This window comes from Neopsephotus bourkii, unplaced genomic scaffold (genome assembly GCF_033783945.1).
Source record: "Neopsephotus bourkii isolate Nb327-2 ecotype Australia unplaced genomic scaffold, CSIRO-AGI_Nbou_v1 NB_1663, whole genome shotgun sequence".
Lineage (NCBI taxonomy): Eukaryota > Metazoa > Chordata > Aves > Psittaciformes > Psittacidae > Neopsephotus > Neopsephotus bourkii.
Window position 1 is genome coordinate 3996494 of NW_026902137.1, and position 27296 is coordinate 4023789.

The 27296-nt window shown below is 42.1% G+C and overlaps 2 protein-coding genes across 5 annotated transcripts in view; one reads left to right on the forward strand and one right to left on the reverse strand.

The window, feature by feature from the left end:
• The window catches only part of SPO11 (SPO11 initiator of meiotic double strand breaks), a 44219-nt gene extending 19364 nt beyond the window's left edge, over nt 1–24855 (reverse strand). For all 3 annotated transcript variants that reach the window (XM_061375362.1, XM_061375361.1, XM_061375359.1), the window contains exon 1: nt 24625–24855. The gene's annotated coding sequence lies outside the window, so the exon portion shown is untranslated. The remainder of the gene's footprint in view (nt 1–24624) is intronic.
• Nucleotides 24856–24999: 144 nt separating this feature from the next.
• BMP7 (bone morphogenetic protein 7) overlaps nt 25000–27296 on the forward strand; it is a 44593-nt gene continuing 42296 nt past the window's right edge. For both annotated transcript variants that reach the window (XM_061375649.1, XM_061375650.1), the window contains exon 1: nt 25000–25510. In XM_061375649.1, the coding sequence (XP_061231633.1) occupies nt 25000–25510 (511 nt within the window). The remainder of the gene's footprint in view (nt 25511–27296) is intronic.

Sequence of the window (27296 nt, forward strand, 5' to 3'; positions counted from 1 at the left end):
AAAGTGACTTTCATCTAACCTCTGTCACAATGATTTTCAGATCTAACATTTTCTAATGCAATTAGGGGCAGTTATGCATTTTGGGTGGCAGTGCAAAACAGGGTTTTGAGACAAAGAAACACTAAGTAAATTTAATAGAAGAATGCTTTTCCCAACTAGCATAAATGCCCCATGCACTCTGGTTCATTGACAATAATTAACCTGCAAACAGGCAGCATTATATGACTGAACATTCAAAGACATAATTTTTACATGCTGAGAAGTTTGAGCTTGCTCACTACTATCTTAGCCACTATTTCTCATTCCTAAACTGGTCTCACACTAAGCCAGGACACTCCTTCAGCCTGATGAAAAAAAAATGGTTGTAGCAGCTCTAAGGCTTGGCAAAGTTAGACAAAAAATGAGAATGGGATTTTTATAAGGGAAAGCTGGGCATTCTACTAGTTTTATTATCCTTTTGGTGAGCATGCTGTAGGGGAACACAGAGAAAATATTTTGAAACATCCAAGATTCCATGCATCATAGAAACACAGAGTGGTTTGGGTTGGAAGGAACCTTAAAGCTCATCATCCAGTTCCAACCCCCTGCCACTACAGCAGGTTGCTCCAAGGCTTGTCCAGCCTGGCCTTGAACTCTGCCAGGGATGGGGCAGCCACAGCTTCCCTGGGCAACTTATTCCAGTGTTGCCCTGCCCTTATCATAAAACATTTCTCATTTTATCTAATCTAAATCTACCTGCTTTTAGTTAAAATTATTACCCCTTGTCCTATTGCTAAAGAACCTGTCTCCATCTTTCTTATAATCCCGCTTTAAGTATCAAAAGACCACTCCAAGATCTTGCCACTGCGTTCTCCATGTTGAACAATCCCAACTCTCTCAGCCTGTCCTTATAGGACAGTTCTCCAGCCCCCTGGTCATTTTTGTGGCACTCCTCTGGACCTGTTCCAACAGGTCCATGTCTTTCTTGTAGTGAGTGTAAGTGACTGCTGAAAATAAAACAAGAAATAGTCTTGCTTTTGAAGAACCTACAGGTCTCTCACATATGAATAATAAATATATTATGGACAAAATGTTAAGCTCTTTCTCTGCTGTCTTCTATATCAAGATCCCAAGGCAGCTGAATAATAAAAGAGGTCAGGCAAATATGTGGCTCCTCTCTCTGCACCTAATGCCTGTCTATTTCTAAGAGAAATAAACACCTATCATTTACCTATTACCCCATTTTTCATTGCTAGGAATGGGAATCACATTAAAATCTGGGCTGAAGTGCTTATATAGCAGCTAAATAAACAATAAGTCTAGGGGACTATGGGTGAGTTACAGCCAATTCCCTCCACTCTGTCTGGCATCTCCCAGAAATCAGCCGCTTTTATTGTCTGTATGGTAAAAATCTGACCAAACCCACATGCCAACAGTGGTAAGTTCTCAAGTACCACAGAAACAGTAACAACACCTAACAAACTGATTTGTAAACATCTATATACGTGTAAAAATCCAAATCTGGTTTTAACCTAACATTGAATACACACTGTATTAGGAAAAATTCTGATTAAAAAAAATGTATTAAAGGGCAAATATGTTGAAACAAGCAAATGGAAGGCATTTGTGCTAAAACATAACTGGAAAGTAAGAATGTCTTCTATTCCATGTTCATGTGACAGCTTGAACATTGCAGTCCTGGAAACAGCTGCACCGTTTCTTCTGGATTTCAAGAGGTAAAATGTCTTGTTTATTTTCTGTTTTCCTTTTGTTGGCAACATCCTAGAAAGCATGAAAACTCAGGTGTGATTTTGCTCTTTAAACCCAAAAATGCCAGCTGCTGTACATTAAAAATACTTGAGCCAAAATCTGTTCTTTCATTTATATGAATGCTACACCAGTGCTGTCATGGCCCCAGATTTATGCCAACAGGTAAAACTTGGGATGGTCTTTGGACCTTTAACTATTTAATAATGCCTGGGGACAATGAAGTAAGAGAATGATGTAGGAGTCTATTATGACACTGAGTACTGTGGGCTATATAAATAATGGAAAGGGTGGGGCAGTTGATTAAGAAACTCCTTCGTTTTTAGAAGCCTAGATTAACATCAGCTTTATGTCATCCTTTAAAATGCATTTGGTGATTTTAATTAAGCTACTAATGTTAATTGCTCCACACCACAAAAATGCCAGGGGCACTGCGATGTAGTTTTGGGTAAATGTCAACCTTTGCTTTTGAGGGTCCTAAGGCTCAGTAAAAAGCATAAATAAACAAAAGTATAAATTAAAAAATTGCATAGACGTCTTATCTTGGTTTGCTCTTTTTTTCTGAAAAATCATGATTCAAATATAAACATGAATCCAGCCCAAAACATGTCTTACAGAATTGTTGTATGAGTAGTTCTGGATGTAGCGAGATTGTTAACAGGCCTTCAGTGAAGTCTTCTCTGCGTTGCCTTTCCAGGATGTATTTTTAGTCCATTCTATCATTTTTCAAAGTCTTTCTGTGTATTTATAGGCCACTTTTATACTGAGAGGAAACTCAAACGTGTCAGCTGGATGTCACTGCTGTAAACCATCTCCTCTATTTGGGCATTAAAGAATTGAATAGAACGAATTTATACTATTCTCTAAAGACAAAATCTTCTGGCACAAGGAGAAGTTTGTAGCTGGGGACTAAGGGCTTTTCTACATTGGAAAATTGACTGGAAATGCTATTGCAGAATAAGCTATTCTGCAACAACTTGCTGTCTGACCCACGACTTTTCCAGACTTGAATATCCACACAGGGAGCTATTACGGATAGTTTATTCAGAAATAGCTATTGCGGTCTCTTTTCCCACACAGATAAATGCATGGTGTCCATGTATATCTGTAGTAAGGAAAAAGCTTCTGTTTTTTAACGGAAGAATACTTTTTGTCTGATATATAGCATGTGGTGAAATGGAACTTTCAATCAGATCATGATGCAATTGATTAAGATCCTTTATTTAATTTACTAATATAAGATATATTATCATAATTTACTATGATTACTTACATGCTAAGAGCATCTCTACATCTGCAAGGCTACATCCATTACAGGATATTGCATCAGCTTAACTAAATCATTTAAAAAAACCCCCATATCTAATTAAGTCAGTGCAAAAATATTAACAAAATTACTTGCAGTAGTCTCTGATTGACGGATCTCACATTTCAGTCATCAGCCTTCTGATAACATCATACATGCTGTTAGAAAGAAATATACAACAGTTCCGTGCCTCTGCAAAAGCCAAGCTTTTTTGGTGTCAGCATGTTAATTTTAATAAACAATAAATAAACAATAAATTGCTTTCAGAAGTACCTTTCCTAGGTTAAGAACTGCTGTTTGTGCCTAAAGAGCAGGTGGATGACAGGTCTAGCACTTGTTACTAGAGTTCCTTTCTGAAAATCTGATGTACTGATTTATTATTTCAATGTTTTCCTGCACGTCCCCTACTCTGTAATGTGAAAAGGTCTCTCATGCATTGAGCTGGAATGCTTCCATGTTTAGATCCACTCATGAGAACTTCAGAGTGCCAGAAATGCAAGATTGGAACCCTAACATATCAAGGAGAAATACAAAATAATTGGTGTAGAAATGGCATTGCAGCTGTCATCCATCTATTAGTTCTAAGAAAACAATATTTAAAGCTTTCTCTATAAATTAAGTTGAAGGTTTTCTTCCAGCCATTTAATAAAGTTTGATACTTCATCAGAAAGTAAACTAACATGCTCATCCACCAATCCAGATTCTTGCTTCGTGTGGAGAGCTGGATGAGATCATATCCTCAGCAAAATTATAGAATGCTAAGAAGCAAATCAGGAAAGCCAATTCCTAACTCTCATTTTAATGACAGGGTGCCTCACATTAGTGATGTAATGTAAGCAAGTAATAGGTGTTGCTGAACAGCTGCTATTACACTATATTGGTTCTTCTCTTAAGGATATAAGTAGGAGAGAACTGTTCCTTTAAGTTTTAAGTGCATTGTTTTTCTAGATACTTCAGTCATATTAGGATGGTCAAGGCATCAAAATATTCATTTTGACTTACAATATTTTTTTAAAAATATTCTATTGAAATGAGACAATTTCTGTAGAACACGCTTATTCTATAGAGACTACATTTGCTGGAACAGATATTTCCTTTCATATATTATATATTATATATTAATTATATATTTACTGTAATAAACTGGGGTTGCTCAGCCTGGAGAAGGCTGTGTAGAGACCTCATAGCAGCCTTCCAGTATCTGAAGGGGGCCTAAAAGGATGCTGGAGGGGGACTCTTCATCAGGGGCTCCAGAATAGCACAAAGGGTAAAGTTCAGGTTGGATAAAAGGAAGAAGCTCTTTACTGTGAGGGGGGTGAGGCACTGGAATGGGTTGCCCAAGGAAGTTGAGAATGGTCCACCCCTGGCAGTGTTCAAGGCCAGGCTGGACAAAGCCTTAGGTGACGTGGTTTAGTGCTAGGTGTCTCTGCCTATGGCAGGGGGGTTGGAATTAGATGATCATAAGGCCCTTTCCAACCCAAACCATTCTGATTCTGTGTTCTATGATTCCAACAACCTGGATTTACCATATTATATTGTGACTTGCAACAGCAATAGTAAGAAAAACAAAATGTTGCCTTTTGGATACTTTAAAAATATTTTGAGTTTCTACAGTTTTTCAATAACTCTTGATTAAAAAGATGTACAATCTAAAAAAAAATTCATATATATATTCATATACATTATATTTTCTGACAGAGAAAGGCAAAACTATACAAAGGTATTTTGCCAACAAACACACAAAAGAATTGCCAAAGGAAAATAAATACTCAGACTCACACATATTAGCAGTAAAATGTTAATATGAGTAATTAACCCGAGGAAGACAATTGCACCACATCAGTTGTCTGGAAGGATCCAGATTTCTGCAGATTTGTATTGGGATTACTGACCCACTACTGAATATAGGCACTTCTGGCCTGGCATTTGGAAGTAATTCTGACAGTTCTAAGAAGTGCTGTGCTGATGGTATGTTTTCTGGGAATCATGGCTCTACCCATGGGAACTGATGGGAATCAGACTGTCCACTCATACTGACAAAATGAATGGCAACAAGAACAATTTTGTATAATCTCCTTGGGGAAAAAAAGGCTGTGGCAAAAGGATTCCTGGGGAGCCCTGGGAAAAAAGAAATGAGGTTTCATTCTGGTGCAGCAATCCATTACAAGCTTATTACCTAAACCCTTTCATGTCACTGTTACACTGGAAAGAACCAAAAGGGTGGCTAATAGGAAGAAAATGATAACTAGAAGTGGAAAGACAAAGTAGACAACTGTCAGGATAGAACTGGAAGAAACAGAAGAAAGGAAGGATAAAATAGGAGAATTCAGTATAAACAAATGGAATTATGGATGAAAACATTATAATTTTTTTCTACTGTAACAGTATTTCAAAATACTGAAAAGTATTTTGAAACTCAAGGGCATAGCCTTCAAACTCGGAATATGGAGGTCTGAAAGATGCCTGACCAAAAGGTTTTCATAACACTTCTGGTATCAGTAGTGTGCATCTCTCAGGAACTTATTTTGCATTCATATTGTACTTATTCTCCTTGTGCAGAGATAAAAACAATGCAACACAAACCAGTGAGGAAACTGTACTCGGATTTAATCACTGACAATGTAGAATTAGAAAAACCCCCAAATCAATAATTTACATGATGCAAATGCCAGTACTTATAGCTTCAAACTGATTTCCAATCCTAGTGCAAAACTCCTCTTTTCATAAATTAAACAGTGCCTGGTTTACAAGATAAATTCTTGCAGAATATATAGTCATCATCCTCATTCAATATTAATTTTCTCCTATTATGGGGGCAACAGTAACAGTTTTGATTTTTTTCTGTGTTACACATCATTCAGTCTTCTGATGGGGAGTTAAAACTGAAAGTAAACTTTTACTTTGAAATGTTTTGTATGACGCACTTGCAATAAATATATTAAATGATATACTGAGGTCAGTCATGCTAATAAGAATATTTTCTGCTGAGTGTTTGAGAAATGATTATCAATAACTGGTTTTCAGCTTTCATAGCTGCAAAATTCCCAAATGGACTTCATATTTGAGAAATATTTCTGCATCGCACAAACACTTATTTTTATTATCCTTCTAAAAAGAAAAAAACTCCAAGTTTTGCCAGCTGACTTCCTAGGTAAAAGCCTTGCCTATAAATGCAGTGAGGCAGATTGGTGCTAACGATATGTGAAGTTCATATTTGTACTCCATTCTTTCTCACATCATTACTGGCAAGATTAGCAATCGTACATTTACATTGATTTATTCTAGCTATTTACAGTCCCCAGGGCACAGATGCAGAAGTTACTCATCCATAGAAAAACCTGTCATGCTCTCCTTTTTTCTAGTCATGCCCTTATCAATGTGGTACTAGAGAGATGGAGTTTCTGTCAATGGACTCTTCTGCACAGAACTTCTCTAAAGCAAAGTGTAACAGAAAAAATATGTCTTTGTGCACAGATGGGCAAGGTGACCTGAAGATGACAGTGAGGAAAAGGCTGAAGTTCTTTAAACCCTTTCTTTCACTGAATTGCATGGGCACAACTTGCTCTCAGACATCTGTGTATACCCACACAACTTGGCAAGCAAAAGGGCAATCAGCAGTGGTGGAACCACACAGGAACTCTGAATTGACATAGGACAGAGTCAGACAGATGGGGCTGGTTATACTGTGCCCAGTTTTAGCTCCCCAAATCAAAAGCAGTGAGGAGGTTCAGTGGAGGGCTACTGAGACAATCAGGGTGAAGAGCACATGACCTAAATGGAGAGACTGAAGGTGCTGGGCTTGCTTAGCCTGGGGAGAAACAGGCCAAGGACTGAGCTCTGCCTGAATGGTAGTTAAAGAGGCCATAGCCAAGTTCTTCTTGGTAGGTAGTGTCGTATGACAGGATGAGGAGCAATGGCCATAAATTACAGCGTGGGAGGAACAGTTGAAAAATGAGGAAAAAATGTTACTCATTTTTCAAGCATTCTTTAAAAAAGAAAACCAAAACCCCCCACAACAACTACAAAAACAACACCCCAGTATGACCACAGTTGGAAATCATAATACAAAACTAAAAATTGACATCCTCTGGTTCCTTACTGTGTCAGATATCTCCTACCTTCTACATCACACATATTTTATCACATATGTATGTTACGTATGTTACCTGTATGCTACATTTTTGTTTAAAATTCATTGTATGCTATTGGTAGTTGACAGAATGCCATTTATTTTTGGTGAGGAATGAGTTCTTTTTGTACAAGCAAAACCCAAGCAAATTAAAAAGTGCTTAATCTCCTTTTTGTAATGAATTCACTGAATTGTTTGTGCATCAGTACATCATGTTGCCCAGTGGGATAAAGAAAAGAGTTGGAGAGAAAACATACCCACACCTCCTTGACTCCTATTGTCATGGACTAGGGAAGAAAAAAAAGGGAGGGGAGGGGGGAGTAAAAAAAGAAAGAAATGAGGTTCAGAGGAAAATGGGAAAAAGCAACACCAGAACCACATAGGAGCCTGAACCAAGGAGAAGGGAACACAGTGCCCAGGATGTTTGCAGGATGAGATCTGGGGCAGAGAGTAAAAGCAGGAAAACAGGGTGGGAATAAACACAGAGGAAGGAGAATGGAATGACACAAACAGGTGACAATTCCAGGCAAGACCCTCTTGTCTTGTTTTGGATGATACAGGTGTCAAGATTTGGAAGGAATTTTGGCCATCTGAACTTGGCTGGAAGCTACACATTCCCGCTATTCCTTTTGTCCCCCATACCTGTCAGCTCTGCAATCACATGAGAAAAAAAAAATAATCGGTGTTTAAATTCCTTAACATTTGGGCATACGCAGGCAGGTTTTACCTCCCTTACACTCCCTGCAGTCCCACTGATATTTCAGCCCGTGGGAATCTGAGATCATAGTTTGGCCCCAAGGCAATTCAATGTATAGAAGTACATTAAGGAGATAGATCATCTTTTCTCACCACTGGAGGGAACTTTTTTTTGCCCTAGGTTGAAAAAGAACTTGGATGTGATTAAGATAAAATAGATTATAGAGAATTTGATATAGGTGTAAATGCCTCCAGATATTTAATCAATGGGGAAGCAGTGGAACAGGTTTGGGCAGCCTACAGGTTGATGACCTGTTCTGATAAAACCTGGCTGGACTATAGAAGTCATTCAATATCCATCCTTGCTGCAGTTTCTCATGGCCAGTTAGCTACATGGAGCACAGATTCCTGATTTTATTAGAGTTTAACTTGCCACCCTCACACAGGTTGTTGCATTAGAATACAAGAAAGTAATCTGAAAGAAACATTAAAGTTTTACGTATCATAAAAACCCCCAAACCATTATATATATCCAGACTGGGATGGAGAGGAGGAAACTGTAGGAAATATTGGCTAGGAGTCCTACTATATGCATCGACATGAAATCTTGGCTGCCCACTGTATGAGCTAAAATGTTGGATAGTAACAGCGCTCTAGAGAAGATTGAACCCTGGGGCTTACTGCTAGGCAATGATGGATTTAATTAGCAGGGTGTGTCTAGAGGGAATGAGGATTCTTCTCAGGACATGCCTACACTTGAAACTGTGTGGGTTTTGTGCATCTCTGTTAAATGATTTGAAAAAACTATTGTAAGATCAATGCACACACACCTTCTCAAAATACCGTCCTGCCCTTAAGGTACTCTTATTTTCAATCACTGCAGTTCTTCATGCAACAACAGCATACTCTTTATGAGCTTAATTTCTCATCTTTATATTTCTTTACGAGTTTAATTTCCCATCTGTTCAAACTGCTTTCATGTTTTCTCCATTTCCCACATGTTCAGTAGTGAACCATTTCACACCTTTCCAAACAGCATAAAAACCTGGCAGATTAGTGCACAACTGAGACAAAGCTGCCCAGTGAAAATGCTAATGCTATGGTTTTGCCTATGATCAGCAGACTACATTAAATAACACATTTCCATTTATGCAACAGAACGGTTTGTTAGTCAATAAATCCATTCAATCTCAGAGGAAAGAATTAATCTTACATAATTGGAGTTTTGTTTCAGGAAATTAATTTATACTAGGAGATTCAGTTTCTTAATTGAAAAGATTTAGTGTGTTTGTGTTCCACTTAGCAGTTTTATTTGTTCTTTAATTTGCAGGAGTCCATACTAAGAAATAATTTAACAGAAATGCCAAGAGGAAAGGGATGTGCATACGAGGTTTGTGTGCAGACAAGAAACAGGGTCTCCTGAGCTATGCTACTAGTCCTGACTCTTAAAGACCTCAGAAAATCTCTGAACATTTACGTGTTAGTTGCCCTGTCTGTCAAATGGAAATTGAGCACTTGGTTATCTCACGTAACTGCTGTTAGCGTTGGTATCCATAGACGTGCAGTTGGTAAGTGCACTACTAGTATTACCAATGTAACAAAATCAAAGAAAGCAGGATAAGATTTCATGGATGGGAAACACTGCCTTAACAAGAGCCTTTTTCAAATGTCTTTCTCTCCTGACAAAAGATGAGGAAATTACTGGTAAATGCATTAAATTGTATTGGGGGGGAACCTGCCATCTTTATATTCTGCCAAGAGAAGAAAACCAGCATTGAGCTGTACTATGTACAAAAATGTTTGTGTAGTGAGAGTGATCCTGTATCAAGCTTGTGTCCCAGTGTGGGAATTCCATTCGCAAAAGAACTGCAGGGATTGTTCTGTCAAGAGCACCTAAGCCCACAGACCCTCCAGCCTTTCCCAGGAACTCTTGCTGCTTAGCTTTACTCTTTCTGGCTGTAAAGCCTGAAAAGAGTTCACAGAGGAGCAACAGGATCAGACTTCCCCTCTCACATTTTGTTGCAGAAAAAGAAGACAGTTTGATCCAGTTCTCTAAAAAACACTTCAGACTGAATTAGATCACAAACAAATCCATATTACACACAAAATACACGCTTACAAAACCCATCTTCCTAGCTCCTGAAATTAAAATCTTTAAAGCTGCTGTCTGCAACCAAATATAGCCAAATATCTTTAAGACCTCGTACAAATGATACTGAAACTACCATTTCCTTGACTTAAAAAAGTTTTCCACACGTCTGGTTTTAGCTTCCACTGAAAACTGCTGTGGGGAACCACCACCCATGGACGCACAGGCCTATACCCATGCACATATTTCATCCACCCCACCACTACCAGTTCCAGGTCATGCTGATTAACACTTTTCACATAAACACACTTCTTATTTCAAATGTTAATGCCTGCTTAGTGCAAGGTGAAAGTCTATCCAACAACAGAATCCCTTAAGAGTGTTAATTAAACAGAACAATAATAATCCACTGGTGATTTATAGCAGGTGGATTACTAGACCATAGTGGTTGGTCCGATAGGCATTTATTGCCTACTTAACCATTTAAGTATAACAAAAAAAAAAAGATCATTCTGGTACAAAAGGTGATGAATGTTCCTGCTAAAACAGTCCATTAAGATGATTCATTAACATTACAAAGAGGTCTGCAGCCTGTGTGCCACTTGGAGCCTTTAAGAGTCTGGGAAAGTGAGAGACATTACCATAGGAAATGCTTTATGCTAAATGTGCGCTGATAGAATCTAAGGTCCACTTTCTGCAGATAACATCACTTTTTACATTTTGCACTACAAGGTCTAAGGATGCTTTGTACTTCTCAGTTCCCCAGCTAGAGAATGTATCTTCCTACCAGAGAAGCGCGGGAGGAGAGAAGTAATAAAAGTCACAGTGCTCTGGCATACATTGGAGTCCCTCATGCTTCCCTTTGAACTGATGTTACTGGAATGCTGAATCGCTGGTTACACCACTGCAGAATGACATGGGAGTCATGAGTTATAGTCACAACAGCTACAACTTTATTAAATGCACACTGAATAAAGCTAGTGTAATGATCTTTTCAGGTCAAATAACAGCAGATTCCTGCTGTGTAACAACAAGGCAGTATACCAGCTATATCTAGTACATGGAATTGTATAAGGGTTCAATCAGCGTGTAAATGTATCTGAAATTCCAAGATTAAGACTTCAATGTTTTCCTAACACATTATTGCCTGAAAAGTGGAACTAATGAAGTGTGCCTTTTTTTTTTTTTAATTATGGATTTATGTTGCATCTCTTACACCTTCCTATTGGAATATCCCCGGCTGTCCTCTGCCATTTCACTCTGCAATGCCTCCAGCCCCCTGCATCCTTCCAGCCTCTTGCCTCCCCCCAAGAACAAGCAGCATCTCTTATTCTCTGGGGGGTACCACAGCATGCCTTGGCGTCTTTCCCCCAGCCATCCCTTGACTTTTTTCGATTTGGCAGCTAAAGACAGCAGTGCTTTCACCAGGCAGTATCAGAGAAATGTGCAAACCAGTTGAATGGCTTGCTGTTGCAAGCACAAAGACCTGCTGAATTCTCCCTTCTTCCTCAATGGGAGCATTAAAGAGGATTCCTTCTCCTACTTAGGTGCTAATGCTTGCAAAACAGGTAAGGACACAGTATCTCCAAGACATCTGTGTAACCTGCGACAAATGTGTCAGCAGATTGGAAACTGGGTCAGACAAATAATAAGATTGTGTAAGTAGTTTCCCTAGGGAACCACACTAAGAGGTGTGATAGGATCTCCACTGACCAGAAGTCAGGAAGATCTTGTTTATATATTTCATCTAAAGTAGAGCATCACCCAGTGCTTCCCAAATTACAGGAAGTGTGTGCAGCACCTGTTCAGACTACCTGTGTTAGCTCAAAACAAGCTAGACCAGGTTCGAGGAGCAGAAGAAGAAACTTGCACCAGAGCTAATAAATCCTGCGTTTCAGTAGGTGAATTAGCCCAGCTAGACCAAATCCTGGGCTGAAGATTACTCAGATAGCATTGCTGTCCCTGCACGGCATTCATTTCCACTTCAATTGTTCGGAAATGAATGTCGAAAGTGAAACATCACAGATACAGAATCTGTACAAGGAAAAGGAGGTGAGAGGCACATGTGACATCAAACATAACTACCCCCAGAATTGTTCGATATCATTTAACTGCCTGGGGAACTGGGCAAGCCACATTCAACATCTGATGCATAATATATTTCCTTTCTATTTCTCTAGGAAAATAAGGCATTGACTGCATACATAATCTATAACAATGCTTTATTACAAGGCATGCTGAACTGGACTGACTTCACCTACAGTAATGGGATAACTGTTTTCAAGTAGGGCCATTAACCCAGTAATCAACTTTCCAATAACCAGTTGCAGAAATGGTAAACATCTTTAAAATTAAATATGCTGATGAATGAATCGAGAGTGCCGAGGCATAAAGATAATGTGCTGTTGAAACACATGTGCTCCACCTCTACATATGCCTTTAGATTTCCCTAAGACACTTGGAAGTCTCAGTTCTTAGTCAACAATGCCTGAGGGTGCACAACATTTGGAAGTGTGTTTGTGGTAGGATCAGGCCTGGGGTGTAAGACAGACAGCAGGGAGGGAGGAATACAAAATAGTGGGAGGCTGGCAGGAACACAGGCTAAACCAGAAAGAGAAGCTGAACATGTGTGTCCAGTGGAGTTTGATGACATTCAGAATGGGACTGGGAACTAGGATGAAAGGCTTGGACTGACAGATCCATGGTTCGTTTACAAGTGCTTTTTGGCATCAAAAAACGCCAACTTGCAAAACCATTTTTTTTTTAAAGTAATATATCGATTTCCATGGCAATATAATTAGTCAGGTTAAGGTACTTCCATGAGAAAAACCTCTTCAGAATGAGAACGGAGCAGAAATGCGAATGTTCCTTTATTCACTCCCAAAGAAGGAAAACTACCCAGATCTATATGAGCACCTTACCAAAACACAGCAAGATATCTGTGTATTCTCTATACAGATACTTCCCTTTGTTTAAAAAGCCAAAAGTCCCTTGGCCTAAGAGAGATGGAGCAATGGAACACCTTGGTGACCAAGTCTCACCTCTGAAGTAGAGGACTCCAAGTGAGTTCTTTTTTAAGTCACTTCAGAGGCCAAATTTGAGTTTGACAAAAATAATGTTGAAAACATTATGTCAAATGTCTGCTCCAAATCCCATAAAGCATTACTTGGATATGGCCCAAGTAAATACCCCAGCCACTGGATGTTGGTTATTCTGGGATGTCTCATTATTTGTATTCAAGTTTTTGTTTTTTTTTTTTTTAAATCATTCTGTGACAAATCTAAAACAAATGCCAAAAACCCTAATTTTTTTTTATATATGAGATTTATTTTTTTTCTGTTTCTGGACAACTCTCATTCTCAGTGCACCACTCTTAACTCTTCAATTCATTTCTTCTAACTTGTGGAGACTTCCAGTCCTTACATAGCGAAAATGTATTCGATTTGTGCATTCTGTATTCTCCTATGTCACAGATGTTTAAAGTGTGACCTAAAGTGCGCTTCACAAACATTTGGGGCCCATAACCTGCTTTGACAAGGATTCATGAAGATAAATAAGACAAATTGCTTTGATATGACTTAAAGAACTGGCTGCTGCCAATGTCTGTGAATCAGAGAATTTTCAAGATCTCTGCTTTATACCAATATACCTGTGTCCTATCTATAGGTTGAAAGCTTGCAGTAAGCTTTTATTTGCACTGGGATAAATAACTACTAACATCAGTAAAATCTAAGAGAATCAAAAGATTGGTTGAAAGACAGGAAGAAGAATAGCTTGGCTTAGGAGATCCATGTCTAACCCGAATCATCACTTCAAAAAGAAAGCAATTTTACACCAAAGTTAATACAAAGTTTATGTTGTTACTGTTATGTTATGTTTACTGTTTCCTCTTCTTTATACTAATGGAATCATATGAAAACTAGGAAAAAATTATTCTCTTTGACACTGTTGTTCTTCATGGTTAACAGTTATCACGTCTAATAAGACCCGTAAACATGACAGTGTCTAGTCAAAATGATAAATAAAATCTGGTTTATACAGCATTAAACACAGAAATCCATTTGCTCATTTATCCTGACAGATTAATTCCCATAACTGTCTGTAGATAGATTCAGATAAGAAAGTGGTTTTTCAACTTATCCACCTGGGCTTCTCAAAAAGAGTCTCTGAGGCAGCAAATTTTAGTCTGATACAGTGAGTTGAGTTTGTTGGGGCTTTTTTCCCCTGCCAGAAATTTTCAGTAAAAACAATCCTCAAAGGTGGATTTTTGAGGAAAGATGTGACAAAATTAATACTGTACCTTCCTGCTACCACATTACACACTTACCATATTTAATCCTGAATACTGGAGCTACAGCACTCTGTGCAATGCTTACAAGCATACAAATCAGAAAAATAAAATAACATCAGTGGAGAACACTGGCACGTGCTCATGGACCTCGATGAAGCTGCCATGAAAAGGCGTTTTCAAGAAAGGCCAGGTCAAGTCTCAGCTGCTCCTTCTCGAAACTCTTGTAACAGAAGCATTTTCTCTATCCCTAGCACACCACAGCTTGCAGCAAAGAGACTAATTCAGCTCTGCATTTTATTAGCTCCCTTGATGTCCAAACTGCTCTTCCATACATACCAAATATAGTAAACAGTAAATGCTCAGTTTTTTGTTCTTGCCTCAAGGCTTAGAAACAACTTGCAAATCCTCTCAATTCATTTTACGTCCCCATTCCTTCCATTAGACTTGCTAACAGTACCTTCTACAAAGATTCTTTTGTTTCTACTGGAAGTCTCTTAAAGATTTGACATTTCTCTTTCTCTCAGTATCCTGTCACAGGGCACTAGACCCTCATCCTGCCCTTACCTAAATCCTTCCTTTTACCAAGACACACTGATACCTTCCACAAAGGCAGGGTGCAGACACTATCTGTAATCAAGAAACAAAAGCCCAAAGCTGTGAGCTGCTGAGCACTTCCCAGAAATGGCAAAGTGCCCTCAGATCCCTATTGCATCTTGTGAAGGTGTTTTGAATCTTGTGGCTGTTACTTTTCTCCATGATTCAGCCTTTACTAAGAATATGTGGGTCCTGTCTTAATGGATGTTCTCTCTTCTCCTTCCATGATCTCTTCTATCTGCTTCCAAATGAAGCAGTAGCCCATGGTTTAAGTCAAATACCTCTAGTAAATCAGATGCTAGAACACAGACTGCAGATTTTCAGAAGAAACTGGCATTTCTATTTGCAAAGTCAGTGTAATTGCCAAATCATCCAAATTACAGACTTCTGCTGCCTGACCTATCATCACTTCCCTGTTAAATACAATCATAGAATCATAGAATAGTTAGGGTTGGAAAGGACCTTAAGATCATCAAGTTCCAACCCCCCTGCCATGGGCAGGGACAGCTCGCTCTAAACCATATCACCTAAGGCCTCGTCCAACCCGGCCTTGAACAACTGCCAGGGATGGAGCATTCACAACCTCCTTGGGCAACCCATTCCAGTGCCTCACCACCCTTACAGGAAAGAATTTCCTCCTTATATCCAGTCTAAACTTCCCCTGTTTAAGTTTTAACCCATTACCCCTTGTCCTATCACTATAGTCCCTAATGAAGATTCCATCCCCAGCATCTCTATAGGCCCCCTTCAGATACTGGAAGGCTGCTATGAGGTCTCCACGCAGCCTTCTCTCCTCCAGGCTGAACAGCCCCAACTTTCTCAGCCGATCTTCATACGGGAGGTGCTCCAGTCCCCTGATCATCCTCATGGCCTCCTCTGGACTTGTTCCATCAGTTCCATGTCCTTTTTATGTTGAGGAAACCAGAACTGCACACAATACTCCAAGTGAGGTCTCACGAGAGCAGACTAAAGGGGCAGGATCACCTCCTTGGACCTGCTGGTCACACTCCTTTTGATGCAGACCAGGATATGGCTGGCTTTCTGGGCTGCAAGCGCACACTGAAGCTGGCTCATGTTCATTTTCTCATCGACCAGCACCCCCAAGTCCTTCTCCGCAGGGCTGCTCTGAATCTCTTCTCTGCCCAGCCTGTAGCTGTGTCTGGGATTGCTCCGACCCAGGTGTAGGACCTTGCACTTGGCATGGTTAAACTTCATGAGGTTGGCATCAGCCCACCTCACAAGAGTGTCAAGGTCCCTCTGGATGGCATTCCTTCCCTCCAGCGTTATCAACCGAACCACACAGCTTGGTGTCATCAGCAAACTTGCTGAGGATGCACTCAATCCCACTGTCCATGTCAGCGACGAAGATGTTAAACAAGACCGGTCCCAACACCGATCCCTGAGGGACACCACTTGTTATGGTTTCCAGCTGGACACTGAGCCATTGACCACAACTCTTTGTGTGCAGCCATCCAGCCAGTTCTTTATCCACCGAGTGGTCCATTCATCAAATTGATGTCTCTCCAATTTAGAGACAAGAATGTTGTGTGGGACAGTGTCAAACGCTTTACACAAATCCAGGTAGATGACATCAACTGCTCTACCGCTGTCCATCAGTTCTGTAGCCCCATCATAAAAGGCCACCAAATTGGTCAGGCAGGATTTCCCCTTAGTGAAGCCATGCTGGCTGTCACCAAGCACCTTGTTGTTTTTCATGTGCTTTAGCATGCCTTCCAGGAGAATCTGCTCCAAGATTTTGCCAGGCACAGAGGTGAGACTGACTGGTCTGTAATTCCCCAGGTCATCCATTTTCCCCTTCTTGAAAATGGGGGTTATACTTCCCTTTTTCCAGTTGTCGGGAACTTCACCTGACTGCCATGATTTCTCAAATACGATGGCCAGCGGCTTAGCAACTTCATTTGCCAGCTCCTTCAGGACCCACGGATGGATTTCATCAGTACCCATGGACTTGTGCACGTTCAGACTTTTAAGATGGTCTCGAACCAATTCCTCTTCTACAGTGAGCCCAAGGTCTTCCTTCTCACAGTCCCTGCATCTGCCTTCCAAGACTTGGGTGGTGTGGTCAGAGCCTTTGCTAGAGAAGACCGAGGCAAAGAAGTCATTCAGAACCGCAGCCTTCTCCAAATCCTATGTAGCTAGTTCACCTGAGAGCTTCCTGAGGGGGCCTACGTTTTCCCTAGTCTGTTTTTTATTTGCTATGTACCTGTAGAATTCCTTCCTGTTATGCTTAATATCCCTAGCCAAGTTTAATTCTAACTGGGCTTTAGCTTTCCTAACCTGGTCCCTAGCTTCCTGGACAACATCCCTGTACTCTTCCCAGGCTGCCTGTCCTTGCTTCTACTTTCTATAAAACTCTTTTTTCATTTGAATTTTCCTCAGCAGCTGCTTACCCATCCAAGGAGGTCTCCTGGCCCTCCTGCTGCACTTCCTTCTGGTTGGGATGCAACACTCCTGAGCTTGTAGCAGGTGATCCTTGAAGACCAACCAAGTGTCTTGAGCCCCCCTGCCCTCTAGGGCTATATCCCATGGAACCTTACTAAGCAGGTTCCTGAAGAGGCCAAAATGAAGATGCTCTGGAAATAAGTTTTTGTTAAAGTGGAAGGTCTGTTGTACTATTCTTCTGATGTACTCAGGACACAGAAACAGGGACAGAAATAATCAGGAAGTGATTCATAATCTCCATAGCTCTTAACGGGATGAAGACACACTGTCTATGCTACACATATCTGTACTGAGTGCCCTACATCTGGAAGAAAAAGAGCTTGGTCTTTAGTGGTTTCAGTTTGTCACTGTATCTCCAATTTCTCTAGAAACTAAACAACTGAAACCTTTCCCTTGTTCGTGACAAACACACATGTCCTGGTTTCATGACAACACATTATTCATAAAGATGATTTTAATCCCCAAAACAAATGTGAGGATCCTATTGTAATGTAAAAACCTGAACTTCTTTGGACCTTACATTTTTATTTTCATATGAGCTTAACAGATAACAACTAATCTCCTCAAATTTAAGCTTTTATATGGGACTCATAAGAGTCTATTTTATAGCCCCTTGATTTAAGCAAACAAACAAACAAACTGCTTCCTTCTGCTCTTTTCCCAGCAATCCAAATATTTAGAACTCTTTATAGGATGTTAATTGTGGAAATTCATGCTTTAAAATTATTCTTTTTGGGTGCCTTGAACAACAAAAACAGATTCGCTCTTGTGGTCAGACCACCAAAGCGGAGCAAAGTGCGGTAACTCTGAGAGTTTCTGCCCCATGTTCTGCTCTGCTTGTCCTTTTGAAAGGGGTCTCAATGAAGAGCCTTGTTGAGACCTCCACTGGTGCCACTGTTTATAGAGGGGGTCATTAGGAACAGTTTAGTCAGAACAAAAGGGGGTTTGTTTCTATTGTCCCACTTGCAGTTTGACAATGCCTTAACTGAAAAATTATCTTAATAGTCTAACAGTATATATTTGCCTATGGGGCTCAGACAACTGCAGAAAAGGCTTTGGATGAATGCTGAAAAGATGCACTTTACAAAGGAAACTCAGTGCAAGCTCAGCACTATTTAGGAAGCAAAAGATTTCCAACTGAAAACTTAGAAGTCCCAGTCTCAGAAAGATAAACTGACAGGGCTGCACTTATGACTGAAAGATCCTTCACTAAAAGAGAAGTGGGAATACCAACCACTCCAATGCTATCACGGGGGAGCGCCAGGTTAGACCCCTCGCTGGTATAAATAAGCATACCTCCGTCTACACATACGGTGCTATGCCAATTTACACCAGCAGAGGAAACAGTCCCTTCACGTTATTTTAAAATGTTCCAGCACAAAAATCCTCCAGCATAAACCTCTGATTAAGGATTTTCTGCTTCTGAAGCTCTAGGAGATTGCTTGTAATGTGGCAAACTTCCTCCCTCGGTCAGGCCAGGAGCTGGGATGTTCCTCAAACCATGGAGAACTGCGGCCAAACCATGCTACTCTGTGCAACTTGGGAAGGGATTTTTGTGGCCTGGGCTTTAGAGAATCAAATGAGTCTCCAACTTCCATCTTATTTCAGACTGGTTCAGAAACACTGCTATAAATCACTGCAGATATAAAGAAAGTTATTTTAGAGGCAGAACCAGAGATCAAAAATGCACATTGTATCTCTGCAGCCCCACGCAGCTCTGACACTGGCAACTTAGAACTTCCAATTTGAGTGGCTCTATTATGTTTTCAAAATAAACTTTGTTAAAAGAATTGTTCCTATGGAAATGAAATATAAATAAAAAGTAGAAGCTTGACACCATATTAAGATAATGTTGGACCATATTCTGCGTCCTGCTTATTTAAATGCACAAGATAAGCCTCAAAAGCAGAGAAACTGTGGGGTGCAGCTGTTGTACATAATCCTGCTTCCAAAAGACCTGTAAAACTCCGTCTCCAAAGATCTCTTTGCTCCAGCAACACAAGTTTTATGATTCAGGGGCATGGTACATATGGTTTAGCATACACACCCCAATTTTCCATGCAACCTCCCCTGTTAGGATTACTAATACTTGTGGCATGAGTAGTTTGTACAGCAGCTGTGCAAGGGTTATGCAAGCATTTATGTACACATTGGAATAAAGGCTCAAAATAATGGTTCTTTTGAGGTATTACTCTGCACCTGCCTGGAGAGAAAAAGTAAAGCCATCCAAATTTGTCCCATTGCATTTTATAGGTCAGAATCAGTTATTGTTGTTCCCTTTGAAAATAATAAAATAGGTTTTATATGCTTTTTGTACATGGCTGAATGTAAAAATACCAAACATCTCTACCTTTAGTGAATGCAAACAGCAGAAAACAAAAAAATACTCTGCAATACATAAATATATATTAATAAGAATAATACTGTATGTCTGATGATGGACTACAGAAGTAAAGATTATCATATAAGAAAACTTTACAACTAAGCAGACTTCCAGAGGCACATTTCCAAGATGCTGCAGCACAACTTTGATCTGCTCTCAACAGTAACATGTAAGGGTGTTCTCAGTGCAGTTTTTCCACAAATAGAAGCCTAAGATTTCAGATATTCAGATTACAATGGTACCAATGAAGTAAATTCCTTGGTTTGTACCACAAGCTTCAACCAAATCAAGTGTGCACAGAATAAGTTAATAGCACAAAATTACATTCAGTTTTGTTTGGGCTGCTTTGGCAATGTATGGACCTAAAAGTGGTCCTGCATTAAACAATATTCATGTGCATGTATCTGTGCTACAGAAATATATTACTTACATAAAGGCATTATTAAAGTATAGCAGAGTATGCACACATACACATGCTCCTACCAATTTACAATTGCATACAAACACACAGTGTATAAAATATAACACAGGTCTATATTCAAGCCACATATAGATTTGTAATTAATATAGTACTACAAATGTTTCAATGATATGAACTCATTTCTAACGTTCTCTGGAGTAAATAGTAATAAAAGAATGCCCATAGAGATCCAGTTTTATAAAGTGTTGCTGCCCATGGCAGAGGGTTGGAACCAGATGAGCTTTAAGGTCGTTTCCAAGCAAAACCATTCCACGATTCTATGAAAGTGAAGTCCTTTGAAGTGCTGAGCAGTGAAGGACTGAACCTTGTTCACCTTACTCAGCTGACAGACAGTAGATTCAGCACAGCAGTCCCATCTCATAAACCCAAAGATCATTTTCTATTTCAGTTATTACTAGCATCTCCAGGTGCTTTCATACCCCACACCACAGATTTAATTTCTGACTCTCCTCTGACCAGTAGCACTGAGAATCAGTACTTAATTTTTATAATAGAATCAGTATAGTCCAAACCAGCACAGTTCAATCCAGATCTGTTCAAGTTCCTGGATTAGAGCTAATGGCTTACCCATAATGCGATTACTTTCACATTCATGAATATGTTCTCAGTAATAATACTGAGGAGATGAATAGAAACTTTTGATAAAAATGATCCAATATAGCCCAGTTAAACATGTCAGCTAATTACACAGTCTTATACAAATAATAATGCAATTATTTCGGTTATATAAGGGCTTTGCATGCACAGGGCCCAGAGGAACAGTTCAAAATTCCCCAAACACATGCTATTTTAGTGGGAATATTTGGAAGAAGAAAAAAGTTTGCCATAATTTAGAAGTCACACTTTGTTCAAGACAAATGAGAGAAGATGCAAAACAGAATGGAAAAGAAACATGGTTAAAGTTAAAAAGAGGACATCAAAGTAGGAAGGCGAGGAGCTTGAAACCAACTCAGCAGAAAAGGGGAAAAAATGCTTTGTGTCTGATTTTCAAGAAGTCATGAAAGGAGCTTTTGAGCAGAACCCACATTTTCTAGTGTCCATCTGATAAAACTGAATGCAAATGACCAAATTCTGCCACTGATGTGTGCTTGCCATGGGTCCATGGTGATGACAGCAGCACATCCAAATTCATCAAGCACAAACCTGCACATTTTTGTCCATTTCATGTTTCCAAATCAGATGCTTTATCTCCTAAATACATGCTTCCAAATACACTGACTTCCACACAAACACAGTGGCAGGAGTTGGACCAAAAGTCAGATAAGAGCATACACATAAAACTCAGAGATCAAAAAGTTGACTCCATTGGTAATGTAGCCTGCACAGAGCCTCAGAAACATTGGGAGTTTGTTTTTATGTAAGTTATCTGAAGCAGCAAGTGCCAACAGACAGGGATTACTTCATCATGAGCATTTAGTTTTCCTTCGCAAGAAGGAGAGGACAGGCAAGAGAGGCAGAGACGAGTAAGAGGAAAAACTGGTTTCTTAATTGATCCAGGAAGGAGGAGGAAAAAGACAATGACATGAAGGTGCCAATATTTCAGCAACCTGAGTGGAACTGATCCTACAGGAAGCAGGACGGGGTTTACGCAGCAGGCAAGAAAGGGAAAGACATTGTCTGTGAGAAAGGCAATCCAGTTTGTACCTTTTCTGTTTGAAAGGTAACTGAAACTGAAAGCCAGAGGACTGAACCACTGCAGTTTGAGCTGCATCATCCTTTACTATACACAGCAAAATAAAGGCTGCTCTTTGTTGTGTCCCAAAGCAAGCTGGAGTCAAGAGCCAAACACCTCACATTCAAAAAACACATTCTTTTTTAGCAGCTTCCCTACCTCATCACGCACTCATTAAGCATTTTCCTTGGGCTGTTTACACACAAGCGGTACCCCACTCCAAACTATCCTATACTTATTTAATGCTGTACCTGGTGGAACAGGATCAGAAAAAGCTGCTATAAAAGAACAAACTCCTGCAACTATTCCTATGAAAGCACAGGATACAGTTGCAGCATTGTTCCGTCTTTAAGAAAACATATCCTGTGATAAGTAAGGATGTATCTAAACTTGGATGTACCCAAACTTGGATGTACCCAACCCCAGACCACTTAAACAGACAAACCAAGAAGGACACACATTCAAACATCACGTTTTCAAGAAATCTGTCAAATCAAGAGGTTTTAAGGTTTTCTTTTCCTCTCGTGCTTCTCCAACAACACATAAAATCATAGAATCACGTAGAGCCTCAACAGCAGTTACCAAAGGTGTTAAGTCAGGATCAACACCTCCCAAAGTATCTTTTTTTTCTCTCAAAGACTGATGTCATTCCAAAGCACGACACTGACTGAAATTCAGTCAGTTTCCAAATATGAGCTACGAGCAATTCAGGTGTAGGTAATTCAGGCTGCAGACACCCACTCTTCAGTCCACTCTTCCTTACATGTTTTCAATCTCACGTCCATGCCCTGCTGCTGCTTGAGGAAGGCCCAACGCTCAAAACTGGGGAAAACCAAACTGCCTACGAGGAGCAAACAACAAAGTGAAATCACTTTACCTGCCACTGAAAGGGAGAGCGGAGGGATACTGAATCATCTGCCTGCCCTTGCACCACCACTTCAAGCCGACCCAAGGCAGCCCAACCCAGACACCCTCTCCTTGCCCCCAGCTGCACATTCCTGTGGCCTCCCTAGTTCCAGCGCAGTGTGTAGTCAGTCAGAACGAGGAGCTGACCCAGCAGTAAATTAATACAGCAAAACCAAATTCATAAATGGTTAAAAAAAGAGATTACTTTTAAAACCAGAATCAGGTTCCTGACCTGTGAGTGGCTGCAAGTGTTAGCACCGGCCTTGGGGAGGGGTGAGGCTGAACAGCTGAAGGTCCAGGCTAGGGTGGGATGAGAGGAAAACATCTCTCTCAGGAGGAGCCTGGCTTTAGATCAGCTTAAATTGATCTAGAAACCACACCTTTGGCAGGAGAGAAATTTAGGCAAATACTTGCCTGGGTAAGAGCAAGTTAATGCTGCTCCTCAGGAAGCACAAAAGGTGCTGGAGTTTGATCTTAACTGGGCACCCACAGTGCAACTGCTCAGGTCCTGGTGTTTTCCTTGGTGGGGAGCAATGGGAAGGCAACTACAGGGCTGGCGTCTGAGCACCCCCCTTAGTACCAGTGAGTTTAGCAAGTGCTCTCATGTTACCCAAGGTGGATGTGGTTTCACAACCTCTCTCCCCCCCCACAACTCTCCCCGAGCTTGAGACATTGCTAATCATGTTAGGACTGAGCTAGGAGTTTAATGCTGGTTCTACCACTATTTCAATAGCTCTGTGAGTCATTTTGATGTCATGCCTCAGTTTCCCTGTTATTAAGAGGTGCACATGCGTGCATGCAAACACTCAGCGTGTTTCCCATACAGCTTTCCTGACTAGTTACCTACTGTTCACACTAGGATTTTAAGCAAAAAGAGCTAAAAGAAGTGCTGAATATCAGTTTCCAGAACAGATGCAGGATCTGGTGCTGAACAGTACTGGATATTGCTGGTTTGAGAACATCAGATGAACACCTACCAAAAAACCAGTGCTGGTCTCCTTTATCCCCTGCCCCTCTTCTTCCTCCTTTGCCTAAGGAACGAATCTTAATGCCAGCATAAACTTAGTGTATGTGTATGTAGTTTCTGAAACTACCTCAGGCTGAATTCAGTGACCCAGATAAACGCTTCCATCCTGCCTTCTCCCTGCTTTCCAAGTAAGATTTGGGAAGCAGTAGTCTACATTTGTTATCTAAGGTTACTGTTATTTACTGTTGCAGTAGACATCTACTTGGACTAATGAGGACTGGGGCTCCATTACTGTGCATGTTACTGAGTTAAGTTGCTGCCTTAAAAAGTTGACAGTATTCATAAAGGTGTGTACCAGACAGCAAGAGGAAGGAGGGAGGCAAGAGAGCAGGACAATATGATGGCATCAGCCAGCCGCGTGCACAGGATGATGGTTCCAATCCAAGTAAAAGTTGCTGGTTTTGTAACTCTTCCATAGTAACTCCCCTCCGCTACCCCGCATTTGTAGTGCATTCACTCTTTGCTGCCAGCTGGAAAAAGTGACCCGGGGCTCTGTGCGCACGGACATACGTTGCCTACTCGCGTTCATGTATCATCATCACAGTTTAAATAATTCAGTGCTGCTGGTTTTGTCCCGGGCAGTCTCTCCCCATCTGTACTTACTAAAAAAGTAAGGTGGAAGTGGAGGAAAGCAGCCTGCCTGCGTACGCCTGCTCGTGCAGACTGAGGGCAGACTCGCATCTCGCCACTCTGGGAATTTGGGCCCCTTCCTTGTACATAAACCACCCTCCCTCCTGGGGTGTCTTCTCCTTAATTACGTTCGCGTTAATGTAAGCACTTGGGACCGGCTCAGCCTCTCCCCCAAGCCTGAGCAGCCTCCACAAACATCCTGCAAAGCAACCTGATCAGATGTTCCTCCTCTAGGCAGTTACACGGATTTTCTCTCCCAAGCGGTTTGGAGCGGGCGAGCGAGAGCGCTTGGGTTTTCCAGCCTGCTCCTCCCACCAGAGACAACCTCCCGCTGCCTCTCCGCCGAGCAGCACTGCTCACACGGCTCCGCCGCGGCGTGCGGGACGCGGGCACAGCGCACCGCTCCCGCTGCCGCCGCCGCTGGGGGAAGCGCTTCGGGCCGCCGCCGCCGCCGCCCCGTCCATGGGCAGGGGCCGTTAGGCAGCCCCCGCCGCCGGGCCATGCGCGGGCTGCGCCGCCTCCGCGGGGGCTGCCGGCCGCCGCAGTGAGCGCGGGGCCGCGCCGTCCGTACGCGCCCGCTCCGCGCATGCTGGTGGGGCGCGTCCCGCGGCGGGGCAGCCCCGCGCCCCCCGCGCCGCCCCTCCGCAGCCGCCGCCGAGCCGCGATGCCGGCGGCGGGGCGCGGGCAGCCCGCCTCCTGGCTGCTGGTGCTGGGCGCCGCCGCGCCCGCCCTCTGGCTGCGCTGCGTCCTCGCCGACTTCACGGTGGACAACGAGGTGCACTCCAGCTTCATCCACCGGCGGCTGCGCGGCCCCGAGCGCCGCGAGATGCAGCGGGAGATCCTCTCCATCCTCGGCCTGCCGCACCGCCCGCGGCCCCACCTCCACGGCAAGCACAACTCGGCCCCCATGTTCATGCTGGACCTTTACAATGCCATGTCCGTGGAGGAGGGGGCTGCGGGGGCCGCCGCTGAGGAGGGCGAGGGCTTCTCTTACCCCTACAAGCCCATCTTCAGCACCCAGGGGCCGCCCCTGGCTAGCCTGCAGGACAGCAACTTCCTCACTGAGGCTGACATGGTCATGAGCTTCGTCAACTTGGGTGAGTGCCTGCCCGCTGGACACGGGGCGATGGGTGGGGAGCCATGCCGTGGGAGGCTGGAGGGAAGGGGCTGGTGGCCCTGGCAAGCAGCTCTTACCGCATTGGGTTGGATGGGTGGCAGCCCACTTGGGCAAGGAAGGGCAGGTAGAGGCCCTTGGAGGTGGTAGTTAAACGGCACCAGTGTGAAGAGGGCTCCGGCTCCCCATCACAGCATTTGGACAGCCACAAGCTCTCCATCCCACACACCACCACACTTAAGTTTGTTGTCTTCTGCCTTTGATAGTTTCTTGCCGCACCTCAGAAATTGGATTTGCAGGTAGAAGTTGAGCAGGTCTATCCTGCATCCTGCACAGCCAGGGAGGCCATGACACCCAGGCAGGACCATGGGTCCTAGCATGGCACCCATCTGGGATGCACAGTCACCAGGGCTGCCTAGATGGATAGTTCCCTGCAGCATCCCAGCACCATGTTCCTTTGGCCGAAGGGGCTGAGCTGCTCGCACATGTTTTCCTAATTGCTTGAGAGGGGTTCCACAGTAAATCCTTATTTACTCCTGCAGCTTTTTCTGTTGACCCTAGTTTATGCAGCTAACTCGCCTCTTTTCACAAGCACATGTGGATGGGTTTATGCAAATGATACCAAAGTTGGCATGCTTTGTATGCAGCTCGCTAGGCCTTTCTAATTGGATGCTACGGCCCAATCTGATTTCCATTTCCTTGCTGTAGATTGCACACCCGTATGGACTGACTTGGCTGGATTTGAGTAAAACATTGTCAGGATGAGCATTCTATTTTAAATACATAATTATAGACCTGGTTCACTCTCGCAATTTTTAGACCTCCTCATGTGCAGCTCTGAAACCACCACATGTACAGATTGGGTGCCTGCAAGTTCAAGAAAGAATCTGAACAGTATTTCCAAAATAAGATCAACTCAATCTTTGTTCCAAACAAAGGGGCATGCAAAGAGCAAGAGGAGCCCATCACTGACATACAACCCACTAGTGGTCATCTCCATTGCCAGTAAATCCATTGACACCTTTGTGGATGTCCCTGTTCTGGACACTTCCACTGTCTGGAACTAGAGAGGCAACAAAGATTAAATCACCACCCAAATCACCACCTCTCTAATCCCAGCAGCACTTTAACTAACTTGAAAAGACCAGTAGCTGTAAAGACTCTGTGACACACGTTAATAATTGTTAGACACGGTCGCCATCCCGGCACAATTCTTGCATGATAGGGAGACACGGGACGCTGTGGGAGATCTCTAGTTTACATGAGCTGCACCTCCTTATTAGCGACCATCAGCTGCACTGTGGGAAGCTCTGAATTACATCAGGCCTGGGGGCTGCTGTGCTCCTTGAGAGCGCTGGTGCTTTCCATTTGGAATTACAGTGTTTGTCTAATTGCTGCTAGATACTTAAGCTGATCAGCAATGATACATTTAAAACCAAATATTTGAGCAGCCAAAAGCACCAATGGAAGACAAATATTTGACTTTAGAGATAAGAGTGATCTTGCTAACATTGTTCTCTGTGGTTCTTGGGTCCTACACCATGTGCAGCCAGAGTGCAGGGACAGTCCTGAAGAGAAGACAAAGGCTCTTGAAATAACGATAGCGAAATTCACACTTCTCTTTTTGTTTCGATATAGAGGAGAGAACCTTTATGAAACATGTAAGTATCTAACTGAAGGGAGTTTAGCCCTGGGGAGGAAGCTCTGCTCCACGGATGTAGTTATTTACTGCACAACTTGCATCAGTGAAACGGCAGCACTCCGGTCCC